This window comes from Microtus pennsylvanicus, chromosome 9 (assembly GCF_037038515.1).
Source record: "Microtus pennsylvanicus isolate mMicPen1 chromosome 9, mMicPen1.hap1, whole genome shotgun sequence".
Lineage (NCBI taxonomy): Eukaryota > Metazoa > Chordata > Mammalia > Rodentia > Cricetidae > Microtus > Microtus pennsylvanicus.
In genome coordinates this window covers 81419462-81436120 of record NC_134587.1, presented here as the reverse complement: position 1 = coordinate 81436120, position 16659 = coordinate 81419462, and the positions used below count along the sequence as shown (strand labels likewise).

The following is a 16659-nucleotide window of genomic DNA, read 5'->3' as shown; positions in this document are numbered from 1 at the left end:
GCGAAAGAAATACGTACCCTGCTGGATCAAGAACCTACACAGAAAGGTGGACTACGTTAGTCTTCCATGCTAAGACCAAAGTCTCTTCAGCGCTTGGAGGAGGCGCCAGCATTTAACAACCATACCTTCGGTCTTTCTCTATTGTTTCCTGTACATTACTCAAGGCTCCCTAGTGAAACAATACAATTAACAACCAGGGAACAGATGTTATTTGACCAAGTTTCCCCAGGCCATGGCTCTGACTCAAGCCTCCATAGCACTCAGATCTCTGTTCCTCTGCGCAGGCCCAACCCTGGCTAGCTGCCTGGAGCACTGAGCTTTATCCGCTGCCCAAAGTGTGGGCGAGCAATTTCGATAATTTCAACATTTGTCTCATCAAATCCCAGCTCTTTCTTTGCAGCCTCGGCAGCAGGAAGCTGTTAGAGATCTTCTTGTCCACCAGGGGGCGGCCTCTGTCCGCTTTGCCTGCTGGGAAAAGCCCCCAACATCCGGGACTGCGCCGCGAGAAGTGGAGCACGCCAGCGCGGTTGGACCCTCCGCGGCCGCCGTAGCGGCTCGAGAACAGTAAATAGGAAGTGGATTTTTTTTTTTTTATAGCGTTGAGTTGAAGAAGGCGGGGGATTCCTAAGGGACGCGCTCCTCTCCCACCGTTTACTGCTGCTCTCCGTCCTTCTCCACTTCCTCCTCCCGGCCTAGAGGAACTCTGCCGGGGCTGCCGGCTCTGCGCGCCGAACCATGGCCGAGTACTCGTATGTGAAGTCCACCAAACTCGTGCTCAAGGGAACTAAGGCCAAGAGGTGAGGCTGAGCTCGGCGGGAGTCTCGGCTCCCAGCGCATCCCCTCCCGGGGTGACCACTCCGGTCACGGCATCTAGAGGCAGAGCTGCGTGGACAGCCTCCCCGACGCCCCCGAGATGAGGGTGCGTGAAAGGGGAGCCCTCCGAAACGGGGAGACCTGTGGCCCGTGAGCTCCATGCTTGGGACCCCCAAGGCTTGATTAGGACTTGGATGGGGGTGTGGGCTCAGATGTGGACCGCTCCAGTGGCGAAGACTGGTGGTTCATTTGCTCGTTTATTGAAAACTCAGTTATTTGTATGTTTCTTGTGTCTCGAGACGATGAAAGAATTAGGAGAATTGGAAGCGACAGCCAGCGCAGACCCTAACAGCCAAGTGAGGGCGTGCTAGTGGTGATTTATAATTCGCTCTTTAGGGAAAGACACCTGCCCATTCGTATCTCCGTTCTCTTTTGGAAGATTTGGCCAAAGTCGAGCACTTCTTTGCGGGATCCCTGATAAAGCAGTTTCGGTGGCAGCAGTTGTTAGGGTGCGTCGTGCCTTCGAGAACTGCCTGAGTATGGCATGTGACGAATTTATCCTGGCTGAACCTGCAGCTGCTTAAGTAGCTACAGGGAGAACAGAACCAGCTTCTGAAAGCTTTGTAGTTAACATTCAAAGAAGTTAAGGTAAACATTATTAAAACCAGTATAGCATAGCATTTCCATGTTCCAGAACTCGTTCTGTTTTTGAGACAGTGCTTCTGTGTTGCCCTGACTGTCCTGGAACTCTCTGTAAAGCAGGCTGGCCTCGAACTCAGAGCTCTGCCTGCCTCCGCCTCCAGGGTGCTGGGATTAAAGGTGTGTGCCACCACCATCTGGCTCAGATTTTGTTCTAAGTACTTTGGATAATCTGTTTCCCTAAGATCTCCCTTTGTGTTTTCATTTATGGAGCTGAAATTAATATACCGTAAACTTTTAAAAAAGTATTCAGCTAGTGGATTTTAGTATATTTACAAGTTCACCACTCTCTAGTTGACGAGTATTTTTACCACTCCAAAGTAAACCCCGTAGCCATTAAATAATCATACCCGCTGCCCTCCCCCACACACCAGTTTCTGTCAACTGCTTTCAGACTATAAGAATTTGCTTACTATGAATATTTATGTCAATACAATAATACAATATATAACTTTTTGTGTTTGTCTTTTTTTCACTTAGGTTGTTGTTGAGACAGGGTCTCGCTGTATAGCCCTGACTAGCCTGAAACTCACAGCGATCCACCGCCTCAGCTTCCCACGTGCTGGGGTTGAAGGCATATGTCACTATACCTGGCTTACTTCCCTTAGTTTTGAGGAGCATCTATATTGTAGTGCAGTGTATTTCTTCTGTTTTGGGGCCGAATGATTTTCTTTTGTATGGTGTTAGCACATTTCGTTCTTTCTTCATTGATGAACATTTTACACTAGTGATAATGCTATCAACATTCCTTTTTTTTTTTTCCTGGACATAGTTTTTTTTTTGTTTTTCTTGGAGATATATGAGAGTAGAGTCACCTATATATTATTTATGGTAACTCAGTATTTAGCTTTTTGAGAAATATTTTTCAAAGAGGTTGTCTTAGTTAGGGGTTCTACCACCACTGTGACAGAACACCCTGACCAAAGGCATGGTGGTGCAGAGGGTTCTTTTTTTTAATTAATTAATTATTTTAAATTTTTATTTTTTTTTATTGAGAAAAGGAAGAAAAAAAAGTTTCCACCTTCTCCCATCCTCCCATTTCCCTCCCCCTCCTCCCACCCTTCTCCCCCTCCTCCCTCCCTTCTCCCCCTCCTCCCACTCCTCTCCCTCTCCCCCTCCCTCTCCAGTCCAAAGAGCAGTGAGGGTTCCCTGCCCTGTGGTAAGTCCTAGATCGTCCCGTCGTCCCCCCCCCCCCCCCCCCCCCCCGCTCCCATGCAGAGGGTTCTTATCAGCATCCAGGAAAGAGAGGGCAGGAATCTGGAGGCAGGAACCATTGTAGAGGCCGTGGAGAAATGCTTACTGCTGGCTCGCTCAGCCTGCCTTCTTGCACATCTCTGGACCACCTGCCCACAATGTGTTAGGCCCACCTATGTCAATCATTAATCAAGGAAATGCCCCTATATGTGTGCCCACAGGCCAAATCTGATGGGGGCATTTGTTCCATTGAGGTTCCCTCTGCCCAGATGACTCTAGCTTGTGGTAAGGTGACCAGCACACTAGCCAGCACAGAGGCTGCACCATCTTTTCGTTCTTCAGCAATAGAAGAAGGGTAATAGTCACTCATAGTCCATCATGGTAACTCTAGGAACTGGGCTTCAGTATTATCCTTCTAAGTGGGGAAATTGATTGACAGATTAGGGGTTTTTGTTTGTTAGTCGGTTGTTTTTTTTTCCTCAGAGTAACAGGGGCTGTATATTATTGTTTTAAATGTAGCAACATGAACACAGGGCTAAGTCAACTTCTCAGTATTTTAAATATCATTTCTCTATAAATCAGTATATAGCTTGAACAGCTCTTCTGAGTGTTCATCTTGTAATTTTTAACACATATATCAGTATGCCCAAACTCATGTATATATCCTTTCTTTCTCTTAGTAAAAAGAAGAAGAGCAAAGATAAGAAGAGAAAACGAGAAGAAGATGAGGAAACCCAACTTGATATTGTGGGTGAGCCACTTCAGTTACTTACTGTGTGAAAAGTTGGCGTCTGTTGTGGTTCGTGTCCCGTTTGAAGTGTTGTCCTCATTAGCACTGATGGTGCTTGTCAGAGCCTTCACTTAGAAAGCTCACTAGATGTCACTGTTGTTGTTTTTTTAATTTTTTTATTTAAAAAATTTTTTTTTCATTTTACATACCAACCACAGTTTCCCCTCCTCACTTCCTCCCGCTCCCCCAACACTTTCCCACAACACAACCCTGAAAGGGTAAAACCTCCCTTGGGGAGTCAACAAAGTCTGGCATATCAAGTTGAGGCAGGACCAAGTCACTCCCTGCTGCAGCAAGGCTAAGCAAGGTATCCCTCCTATCCCTCCATAGAGAATGGACTCCAAGAAACCAGTTCATGCTCTAGGAATAAATCCTGGCCCCACATCCAGTGGGCCCACAGACTGCCCCAGCCACAGAACTGTCACCCACATTCAGAGTACCTAGTTTGGTCCAATGCAAGTTCCCCAGCTATCAGTCCAGAGTTCATGAACTCCCACTAGCTCAGATCGGTTGTCTCTGGGTTTTCCATCATGAACCTGACCCCTTTGCTCATATGATCTCTTCTCCCACTCTTCAACTGGACTCCAGGAGCTCAACTCAGTGCTTGGTTGTGGATCTCTGCATCTGCTTCCATCAGTTCCTGCACGAAGGTTCTCTGGTGGCAATTAGAGTGGTCATCAATCTGATTACAAGGGAAACCAGTTCAGTCACCCTCTCCACTATTGCTAGGAGTCTTAGCTGGGGTCGTCCTTGTGGATTCCTGGGAATTTCCCTAGCACCAGATTTCTCCCTAACTCCATAACTGCCCCCTCTATCAAGAGCCTCTCTCAGTGTCTATAGCACTAGACAACGTTAAGCTATAACTGGTGAGTTGGGTCTCCACCACCACCAAAACAAAACTGTGATTGACTTAGTGATGGGTGCCATCAGTGAGCCATGTTTATAGCACCTGTTGCTTTTTGACAGCTTGGCTTTGGGGTGAAACATGTAAACATACCTCTGGCCTTTGAATGGAGGCAGCTTGAATTCCCAGGAAGAAAACACAAACATGCCATGGATAGCAGTGGAGATCTCTAAACATAATGTATCATTTTCTCTACTTTGGCAGAGACTGAAAATTTTGAAGTCTGTCAAATTTATTATTTTTCTGAAATTCACTATTGAGATTCTGTGTTAAAATTATTTATTTACTATTGAGTGTAGGCTTGGGTGTGGCTCAGTGGTAGGATAGTTACCTAGCATGCCTGAAGGTTTACTATAGGTGTTGGGGAGCATTCATGTGTGTAGCATTTGGTATTGGTCTCAGGCATCCTCTGAGGAAAAGGAGAGGCTATTGGCTGAAAAGCACCTCTCTCTGTGGGACTCATTTAAACATTGCCAATGGAAAGCATGTGGGATGGGGTATGCAGTTAGAGAAACTATTCTCTTAGTCTTTTAGTTTGATTTGATTTGGTTTTTGGTTTTCCATGCGGGTGTTTTTTGTTTGTTTGTTTTTTTGTTTTTCGAGACAGAGTTTCTCTAGCTTTGGAGCCTGTCCTGGAACTAGCTCTTGTAGACCAGGCTGGCCTCGAACTCACAGACATCTGCCTGCTTCTGCCCCCCTAGTTCTGGGATTAAAGGTGTGCACGACCACCACTCATATTCTTGTCTTTTTGTGTCTCTGCATGTGTTAGAGACCTGGACTGTGATGTTTGTCACAGGAATCCACCCATACAAACAAACAAGTTCAGGCAGAACTGGTAAAATATGAGTAAGGTTCAGGATTATGTCACTGTAAAGTGCTAAGGATTGAACAGGAGTTATTGCACGGTGGTACAATAGGAGAAGGTCAGTGAAGGATAAACCAGGTTTCTCTGTGATGATTCTTATGATCGTCAAATATAGGCTTTTAGAAATGTTATAGTATAAACAACAGAAAACCTTGAGCAACCCTAAAATAAAATGGTTAAACCTTGATTTTTTATTTTGTAGGAATCTGGTGGACTGTATCCAACTTTGGGGAGATTTCAGGAACCATTGCCATTGAGATGGATAAAGGAGCCTATATCCATGCCCTGGACAATGGCCTTTTTACACTGGGAGCGCCGCACAGAGAAGGTTTGTGATGGGGAGACCCTGCATGTTCCAAAGCAAGACTGCCATCACCCTGAGCTCCTCCCCTTCTCCTTTTCTCAATCCTGTTATTAAGAAGCGTCTTTTTCCATAATAAGTGTTGGAAACTTTCTGACTACTATCAGAAACCCTGTGGAAAAAAGAATAGGATTAAAATCACACAAAACACACAATTGTAAGTGGAAAGAAAAGATAAAAAACTAATTGAATCAGAAGTATGAAGTTTTTTCTTCCTTCAGAACTGGTATGGTTAACAGACATTTAGATGTAATCTCCTTATCCTTAGCCTACAAGGAAGCACCACAAGGAATGCAGTAATTGGAAAATAAAAGGGCGTCTGCCTTGGCCAGAATGGATGTTCCTTGAGTAAATAAAAGCAGTTAGTAATTCACATACTGTTATTTATGTGCTGTGTTTTAAAATGTGAGATTGTAGTGGAACTGGCTAAATAAGTCATACCAAACTGTCCTTCAAAGTACATAAATTCTCCCTGTAACCATTCCTTCATAGTATAGATGGTGCATTATTACAGTGTGTGCAAATATCATAGTATCCTTACCTGTAATTTGGGTGGGGGGCTAGTTTTTAAAGCATAAAATATCTTTATGTATGTGTTTATAGAAAAAGTTATATATTTACCATTTTTGTTTCTCTGTAGTTGATGAGGGCCCCAGTCCCCCAGAGCAGTTTACCGCTGTCAAACTGTCTGATTCCAGGTAAGCTTTAGTTGAACTGTGTTTAAAAGCCTTAAAATTAAATTTCACTTAACCATGCATTATGATGCATGCCTTTCCTACCAGCACATAGAAGACAGAGTCTGGAGGACTAGGAGTTCAAGGCTATCTTGGCTGTATAATGTACATGGAACCCTGTTTCGAATAAGAATAATTTCACTTATGTAAAAAACAAAACTACACTATTGGTGAATACAGTCAGCATAATTTTAATTGAAAGACAGTATTTTAAAAAGGAGATTATTTCCCTCTTTTTTTTATTTTATTTTATTTTTTTTAAAGACAGTGTCTCTCTATGGAGTCCTGGCTGTCCTGAAACTCACTCTGTAGACCTGGCTGGCCTCGAACTCACAGAGATCCACCTGCTTCTGCTTCCCAAGTGTTGGGGTTAAAGATGTGCACCACAACTGCCTGGCTTGAAAAGGAGATTTTTTTAAATTAATTACTTATTTATTTATTAAAGATTTCTGCCTCCTCCCTACCACCGCCTCCCATTTCCCTCCCCCTCCTCCAATAAAGTCCCCCTCCCTCTCAGCCCAAAGAACAATCAGGGTTCCCTGACTTGTGGGAAGTCCAAGGACCACCCACCTCCATCCAGGTCTAGTAAGGTGAACATCCAAACTGCCTAGGCTCCCACAAAGCCAGTGCGTGCAGTAGGATCAAAAACCCATAGCCATTGTTCTTGAGTTCTCAGTAATCCTCATTGTCCGCTATGTTCATCGAGTCCGGTTTTATCCCATGCTTTTTCAGACCCAGGCCAGCTGGCCTTGGTGAGTTCCCGATAGAACATCCCCATTGTCTCAGTGTGTGGGTGCACCCCTCGCGGTCCTGAGTTCCTTGCTCATGCTCTCTCTCTGAAAGGAGATTTTTATGGCATTCAGAAAACATTCATTATAGAATTGTTTTAGATTTCTGGTTTGGGGAATTTGAGGAATATCTGCATGTATAATAATAGCCTAAAAATGAAAATTAATAATGTCAAGTGACCAAATTAAATAGATCAGAGAAGACAATAAGCATGAAAGAAGACCTGCCAGTGATTCTGTGTTGTATGGATTTGAAGTCAGAAGAGACATATTGGTCATGGTGGCAGACGCCTGTCATCCCAACACTTGGGAGGCTCAGGAACAAGATTACAAGTTCAAGCCAGCTAGGGAATGTAGTCACACCCTTTCTCAGAAAAAAGTCAAGAGATAGGAAGGCAAAAGCAAAGAATATTGCTGAAACTAAACAGTTTCCATGATCACACAAAAAAATTGACCATTTTTGTTCTTACAGTAAAAAAGTGCTAAGTGATGCTTTTGAGTAGCAGATAGAGAAATTGAGTATCAGTATTATAGTAGTAATTACAGCAACTTAATATTTATTTATCATCAACTCCCAACTGATTATGAAGTCAATTCAGCATCCCCGGAAATTGATTGGCAAATAAAAATCAGAAATCAAACTTTTCTAAAATCACATTTAAATAATGACTTATATTTCTTTGAAAGACTTAGGAGTAAAGCAAGGAACAAAATGTCAGTAAGTTTCCTTATGATTACAAACAAAAATCTTATGAGCAGTAGAGAGTGAGGAAGGTATTTGCAACAATCTCCACAGGCAGTGCGTGGTTAGCTGGTGGTATGTCTGCATAGCGTTCACAGTGCTGACGGCATCAGTAGAAAGGGGTCACACACCAGCTAGTTTTAAAGTGGAAGAGGAAAATACAGACATGCTGATGTCTTTCTTCCTAGTAACTATTGTGCAAATATTGTGTATTAAAGTTTTAACATCTGGTGGGAGTCAGCCTGGACTATAAAAAAGACCCTGTTTTACAATCATAAGTTGATAACCTTCGATCCAGTGCCTTCCTCTTCTAAAGACAGATCCCCAGTTATATATATATAACAGAGAAATCAGTAAGACTGTAATAGCATAAAAGGTGACTTTTATACATCTGTATAATGCATTTGGAAAACAATTGCTGTATAATAATTATATTAGAAAACAAAATATAAAATTATAGATAGAGAATATAGTGTCCACTATAAACGTGTCTGGATTTATTAATGTATATGCATATATATACACACAGATACATAAGTATACATAATATACCCTTTATTTTATACTTACATTCTTACCCTCAGTTTTTAACATTTATCTTTTTTATTAAACCAAAGGATTGCACTGAAATCTGGCTATGGAAAATATCTTGGTATAAATTCAGATGGACTTGTTGTTGGGCGGTCGGATGCAATTGGGCCAAGAGAACAATGGGAACCAGTGTTTCAAGATGTAAGTACTATTACCTAGACCGGACGCTCTGCCAGTTTAAGAAAGCATCATTATTAGGAAAAGCATACTCTTAAAATTAACAATAAAACAGTAAAGGGTAGATTGTAATAGTATTATACATTAAATCAAAAAAAAATTAGAATGAACTTATAACCCTATAACGATATCAAAACAGTGCAACGAAAAGGAGTCTCTGCCCCATTCTGGTTTCCAGCCACCATTGAGACCCTGTTGTCTTATTTCAGTGGTGGGGTTTTAGAAAAGAAGCAAATCCCAGGGTGTTCCGGGGGCATCAATTTCACATAAGTTGGTTCGGAACCTTTAGAGACTGACAAGAGGCAATAGAGGAAGCTAATGCATTGTGACTGTTTGTATATGAAATAGTAAATCATGGTATGGTTCATTGAAATAAATGCCCTTTGTAGAGCTCTGTTTCAATTCATGAGAAAAAAATCAGTCTAAACAAGTTTAATGAAAGATAAGTGAATTTTAGTAAATATCAGTTGTAATATATCAAAAACTGTAAAGAGACCTAGAACAGGCCAGAAGAGAAGTTCAGTTCAGCAACAGTGGCGTGTACGTTCAGCACAGCGTGCATCGGGGCTGGAGAGGTGGCTCCTTGGCAGGAGCTCCTGTGGCATCCTGAGGACCCGAGTTGAGATTGCAGCAGCCTGGCCTGTCTACTCTCCTTGGCCACCCTAACAGCATTGGGTATAGTAGGTTACATCTCATGCTGTGGCCTGAAATCAAATCCGATACTGATTGCTTACTGCTCCCACAAGCTTTGTGCCACTGTTGCTCCAGTGTATCCTGCAGGCAGATCACCATTGTAGATAAAAGGGTTTGTAGCTGGGTTGGTGTTTACCTTTCTCCTTTAATAGCTTCCAGACTACCTTCCAGTACCATGAACACTGATACACAGGAGATAAGGTTCTTAAGTGGGTACCAGCTCAACTCCCCCGTGTTCAGTGAGTTATGTGGGTGTTGTCTTCAGTAATAAAGGTCTTGCTGTTGTTTTTTCAAGAGCAATCAGTAACTGTGTTGCTAGCCTGAGTTGTTTTGAAGTTCCCATAGTGACCAACAACTTGATTAGATGTATGTTGCAAGGAAGGCCCTATTGTTCATCCTGGCTACCCGGCTAGCTTAGCCCTGAAATAACCACACAAAAACTGTATTCATTAAATCACCACTTGGCCCATTAGCTCTAGCTTATTATTGGCTAACTCTTACATCTTAATTTAACCCATTTCTATAAATCTGTATATTGCCACATGGCAGTGGCATACTGGACAAAGATTTAGCATGTCTTACTCTGTTGGCTGCTCCAGGGCAGCTTTCTCTGACTCTTTCTTCCTTCTCTCAGAATTCAGTTCCTTCTTCCCTGCCTACCTAAGTTCTTCCCTATCAACAGGCCCAAGGCAGTTTCTTTATTCATTAACCAAGAAAAGCAACACACAGACAGAAGGACCTCTTATACCATTTCCCCTTTTTTATTTAAACAAAAAGGAAGGCTTTAACTTCAACATAGGAAAACTACATATTACAAAACAGGTATCAAGCAAGAACTACAGTTACATTATTTATATGTACTTTATCTTTTATTATAACTAAGGAAAACTATAACGATAAATTCTTTAACTCCATCAAAGACTCCAGAAGGATATAATATTACCCAACTAAACAGAAAGTGAATTGTAATCAACTTCCAAAACTCTGGAATTGACAGAGACATCTCGCTGCCTGGACAGTCACCTATAGTTTTTCTGTATCATTGGGGCATCCATTTTCAGTCTACAGGCCCATAGTATCCCGCAGACTTTTCCATGAGGCAGGAATTTCAAAGACAGTTTAGTCACTTTCTTCTGTATCCTGCATAATGTCTCACAGACTCTTTCATGAAGCAGGAATCCTGAAGGATTATCTTACCTTTAGGCAAGTTCAACAGTCAATTTCTCTGTGGGTACTGCATGTCTAGTTAAGCAGTCCAGGCAAGAACAGTTTCTTGCTCAAATGGCTAACCAACTCCATAAAGAGCCTCTTCAATGCCCACCTTCCTCTTGAAGTAACTGATGCTGCCAGGAGCAGAAGTGTCTCACTGTCATGAAAAGTCTTAAGTTCTTAAACATTTTAAATGTAAGTAGTGTTTCTTTTGTGAACTTGGGTGTCTTCATGTTTGGTGCATAGATGTTTAAATTGCATTATCTTTTTGGTGGATTTTTTTCCTCTCATGCAGTATCCTTCTCTGTCTCTTCTGTTTAGTTTTGTTTTGAAGTCTGTTTTGTCCAATATTAAAATGACTAGACCCTTCTGGCTTTTAGAGACTTCATTGAAAACATGATGTTATTCTAATATATCTGCTTATATGTTATTTGGTCTTTTCCCCTTGCAATTTTTAATAGTCTTTCTTTGTACATTTAGTGTTTTCATTATTATGTGACATGAGGAATTTATTTTCTGATCACTTTATTTGGTGTTTTGTATGCATTCTCTACCTCGATAGGCACTTGGGGAAATTTACTTGTATGATTTTATTGAAAATATTTTCTGTGCCTAGGTTTCTTTTCCTTCCTCTACCCCTATTAGTTGTAGATTGGTCTGTTCGTAGAGTCCCATAGTACCTGAAGTTTTGTATGTGGATTTTTTTCTTTTCCTTCCTCTATCCCTATTAGTTGTGGATTGGTCTGTTCATAGAGTCCCAGAGTCCCTGAAGTTTTGTATGTGGATTTCTTCTTTGAGCAAGGTGTGCATTCCTTCTACCCTGTCTTCAGCGCCTGAGACTCACTTCTCCATCTCTTGTACCCTGGTGGGGAGGCTTGTCTCCAAGGTTTCTGTTGGAGTTCCAGCTCTCTCTCAGTTTGGGTTTTCTATATTCTGATTCCACTTTCTTGTTTTTATTTCTTTAGTGGATATATCCATTTTCTCTTTTAGGACCTCTAACATATTCATAAAGACTATTTTGAAGTCACTGTCTTCTGTCTCAGCTATATTGCATTTCTAGGGCCCTTGGAGGTAAGGTTGCTGAGCTCTGCTGCAGACATACTGTCCTGGCTGTTGGTGTGCCTTTACATTGGTGTCTAGTCATCTCCTTGGGTTTGGGATGATTGTATTTCTAGATGTTAATATCTGGTCTTGTCTTTGTTGGGTGAGTGTTCAGTTAGTCCCTTGGTTTCTGTTGCCCTCTCTGGTTCTTAGCAGAGTCTGGTGGCTGTGGGTTGCCTGGTAGGGAATGCTTCTCAGATCATGCCAAGTGTGGCCAATTGGAGCTCCAGGTGGACTGTATTTCTAGCTAATGGGAGCAATACTTGGAAGTGAGGATGGAAGTGAGGGGTTAAGGGCGCCCACAGGAGGAAGGAAAGCAATGTGCTGCCTGGATGTGCACCTATCCCCTGGGAATAGGACAGTGAGGAAGGAAAGGCCACAACAGTTGTTCTGCCCCAGAGCTGAGGATGAGACTGGGGGATTGGATTTGGAGGAGAAAAGAGAGAATAAAGTCTGAAGATTACCTACTTGCTTCCTTGGTAGATGTGGGTTTCCGAGGGGATGGCTGTGGGAGTTTGAGCTGAGACAAAGAACAATAGTAATTATTTATCATGTATTTTGCACTCTGGCAGCCTGATTATCAGAACCCACATGAAGGTGGAAGGAGAGCACTGACTCAACAGAGCTGTCCTCTGACCTCTGCGCACACACTATGACACATGTCACACATGCATACATCGCACGTGCACAATAACTAACTTAAAAATACAATAAAAATTATACTAATAGGGAAGACCGATATATCATAGGTCAAGATGACAGACTACAAGACCATTTATATCACTTTACTCTTAGGAAGACACTTTCCATTCTTATAATTCAAACAAAAGACTTAAAAGCCCTGATACAGCAGGTTAAACTGCAGAAGCAGTTACCCACAGCACAAGTGGATTCTGTAGAGGGTGTGGCTGCATACAGGGGAGTCCTGCCGCCTTGACTAAGACACCAAACAGAATCCATGGAATTCATGCTGTTTTAACTGGGTGTTTCAGGGTTATTCTGTAATTATTGTATTTGTGAATTGTTCTCCTGATATTCAAAGTTTTCTACAAGAATCATCCAAATAAAAATTATAGTTAAAATTTACAATTATTAGGAGAACTTAACTATAATTCACATTCAGATCCACAAGAAAATTAGTTTTTAAGGTTTTATTTAATAGAAATCAGTATAATCATAAACATTTGATCCCTAAAAGTATGTCATTCTACATAGAATTCCCTCTAAGCCAAAGGCTTTTAATTATGGAGAAAAAGAAATTGCACTTGGAATACCAGTATTTCAATAAATTATTGTATATTATTCATAAGTTTTATTTTCCTTAAGGATAAATTTTAACTTAACTATTGAGTTGTATCTTCAGAGATAGGAATTAAAAAAATTAATTTTATTAATTAATTAATGTCCTGATAGAAGAAAGGGTAATGAAGGGTTTAGTGTGATAATATTTGAATATCAAGATTTGGGGTGATTTTGGTTTCTCTTCTGTAATGCTTTTGTATTTTGCAGGATTTCTCTAAATTCTTTTTGATTTTATAATTGGGGAGAAATTTTTAAATTAGGTAAATGACTTATGATTTCTATAAGTATTTATAGCTTGTTTTCTTATTTTTTTGTTTTATTTAGGGGAAAATGGCTTTATTGGCCTCAAATAGCTGCTTTATTAGATGTAATGAGGCAGGTGATATAGAAGCAAAGAATAAAACAGCAGGAGAAGAAGAAATGATAAAGGTAAGCACCTCCTACAGGCTGTAGTGATGAAACATGGACAGCCCTGACTGTCTCTTTCCATGTGCTTAACTATCACATATCCAGGGATGCCGTGTTTGTGCCATGCAGGTGAGAAACCAATGGTCAGAGCTTCTCTGCAGCTTTCCTGATACTTAATGTTTAAGATAGATAATATGTTCTCATAGCGTGGAGGTTTCAAAGTGAAAGCATACAAAGCCTTGTGTCTCCCACCTGCACTGCTTACCTAGTTCCCATCCTGCCCTGTCCCTACCTTTCCTCCGTCGTTTGCTTTATTTGGTTTTACTGTTGCTTGCTTGCTGTATTGTCTTATATAAATACCTTCCCTGTTTTCTGTTGTATCCTAAAGATTCCTGTCCCTGTAAATCTGTATCAAATGTCTTGCCCTCCTCACCTTCATAGTGTTATGTTTTAGGGCTCTTCCTTACTTTATTCAGGTAGTCTCTTATAAATTGAAATGTAGATTGTCTCCTGGCTTTTGTCCTCAAACAACATATGACTATATGTTGTCATCAATAAACTTCCAGGATCATCAGGTAGCTAAATGGAATCTGATGAAACCTTGTTTAAACTTATATGTGATTCCAGCTGATTCTGCAAGTGATACATGTGTACGAAACACATCATATATCTTGAGCTTGTCTTTTCCTAAATCTTATTGCTAAGTTCATTGTTTTCTTTGCTTGAGTAAGAAATCAGTTAGAGTGCTTTTGCCTAGCAAGTGAGGAGAGGAAGATAAATGTGTAACCTATTGGGTTCTCATCAATATCTAGATTAGATCCTGTGCTGAAAGGGAAACCAAAAAGAAAGATGACATCCCAGAAGAGGACAAAGGAAATGTGAAGCAGTGTGAAATTAACTATGTGTATGTATTCTCCCTTCAGACCCCATCTTGACAGTAGGGTTTCTCAGGACCCCTGATAGCAAAGTACCTGAAGGACAGAGCAAAGAGCTGAGTGCTTCAAGCTAGAGACACCTGGGTTAGTCAGCTCTCCTTTCCTCTAATAGAGTTACTATCACGCCACCCAGGGGCCATTCATGTTCCAGAAATGAGGGCTACAACCAGCCAACATCCTTAGACAGAAGCTGTGCAGGGCTAGCCAAGTGACAGCCCCTTTGATGGAGCATAAGAAATCACCTTTGTAATAGAAAAACTTTTCAATTTTTAAAGAAATATAATTAGGTTTGTTAAACAAATGAGTGGGGAAAACTTTTAATAGTATTTGGAATTTGATACGGGAACACAATAAAAGTTAGAGGTTTGTTTTTTCAATGAGAGATCTTCTTCACAGAAAGAAATTTCAGAGCTTCCAAGACCACAAACTCAAAATAAGCAAAGAAGATAGTAAAATTCTTAAAAAGGCTCGGAAAGATGGGTTTTTGCATGAGACTCTTCTGGACAGGTAATTGCATGTTTGCATAATTTCAGCAGTTTTCAAAGGTAGTATGTTCTTACATTGCTGTCGTTTCAGGATTTCTGTCTTCTCTAATTTATATGGTAATATTACCTAAAGACATAAGACTGGGGAAAGTGTGCTAAAAACAAATTTCTAAATTATAGCCAGAATGTAAATTCTTAAATTCTTTTTAGCTTTTCAGGTTCATCTCAAACTATTTCATAAAATCACTGAACCACCAGGTCATTTCCATATTGTAGTGATGACCTTGCAACCTCCAGGCTGTCTCCAGGTGGAGCAGTTACCGTGCTTGCCTCTCATAAGTTTGCTTCCCATCGTCTTCCCTTAAGATTGGGAACAAAGCTAGAAAGTTGCTTGAGTAATACCAAGATTCTGTGTTCTTTTTGTATAGTAGAGGTTCCTAAAACTGAGATTCAATTTATGAGTTTGTATCCATACTAAAAGTTTAGTAAGGGAAATTGAACCTGTTTAAGTAAGGTTAGATTCAGCAGTGTGCAAGATATTTCTAACACATTATTGATATTTTTCCAGTTTATTTTTATTTAAATAAGTAACTGCCTACACTTACTACCTGGAAAAACAGGCAGGGAAGTTAACTGCGGGCTTAAAGCAGTCTATCAATAGAGTGCCAAACTGAAAAGGAATCTGATAATCTCCTGTCAGTCATAAAGCCTCCTGTTGTAAATCACTCTTAAGCCTTCCCACTATCTGATAAAATAATACTTAATTGCATACTCCCTGTTAAATGGTTGGTAAAGGTGAACTCGGTTAATGGGAGAAATTTTTGTTGTTGTTGAAAAATTAATATGTATGTGGTTTTGAGAAGTCAAAAGGACATAAAATATAGTCAGACTGTGAACTCTAAAATAGAGTAAGCTATTTTAAAGTTGTTTAGCAACTTTAAAACCAGTCTTTTAAAAAAAAATGCACCATCGTTCAATAGAAGCTTAGGGCAGGCTTAAGCTCATGAATGACTACTGTGTCCCTTGTGACCTGAAAAAGCCCTTAAGCCACCTCTGTTGACTATTACAAAATAAGTTTCATAAGACTAAAGAAAGTTGAAAGGTGAAGCTTTAATGAAATCTTTTAATATGACTGTTTAATAATACAGTGATGAAAATAGGCCAGTTTGCAGGCTTGAGTTTTCTAGTTGGTAGCAATTGACTCTATGTGGTATGCTTTACATTGACTGTTCTTTGTGTCTTAAACAGGAGAGCCAAATTGAAAGCTGACCGGTACTGCAAGTGACAGAGACGTTTTTGTGTTGCTTTGATTTTTTGTGGTTTTTTTGGGGGGGAGGTATTTGTTTTTATCCTGAATAAAAATATTCAGTGTAACTCTGCTTTTACAGATTTCTTGAGTACTTTCAAAATTACAGCTTAATTTATTATTTTGTTTGACCAAGATTGATCAAGCTTAATCTACATCCTTCATGGAATTTACTTTTCAGGTAAGAGTAAACACTTAAAGGACTGCAGAACTTCTTCACTGAATTCTCTGGCGTGTTACTTCAGAAAACACGTTCCCCCGCTGCGCTGGGCTCTTGCTGTTTGTTGCTCTGCTGCTTCTCTTTATCTCGGTCCAAGCTTGATCTGTACATTTAGAGGATTAGAGTGTAAGTAAAGCCTTGGTACTCTTCTCTGTCTTTCTTTCTTTTTTGTTTGTTTGTTTGGGATTTTTTCTTCTATCTTCCTTGTTCGTTTGATTGATGGATTGCTTGCTTTGTAGTCTAGTAACATAATAGTCCTGTTGTGCAGGACATTTCAGGGCCAGCCTGGGTTGCGTGAGACCCTGTCTCAAAAAAGGGGCAAAAAAAAGTGTTTTAGGCAGG

At 40.6% G+C, this 16659-nt stretch overlaps 1 protein-coding gene across 1 annotated transcript; it reads left to right on the top strand.

Moving 5' to 3' along the window:
• Positions 1–490: 490 nt before the first annotated feature.
• Positions 491–16166, top strand: Frg1 (FSHD region gene 1). The gene is made up of 9 exons (XM_075986623.1): positions 491–797; positions 3387–3457; positions 5468–5593; positions 6267–6324; positions 8508–8622; positions 13288–13392; positions 14184–14275; positions 14703–14813; positions 16040–16166. The coding sequence occupies exons 1-9, from the start codon at positions 736–738 to the stop codon at positions 16074–16076; spliced, it is 777 nt and encodes a 258-aa protein (XP_075842738.1). The 5' UTR covers positions 491–735; the 3' UTR covers positions 16077–16166.
• The last annotated feature ends 493 nt before the right edge of the window (positions 16167–16659 follow it).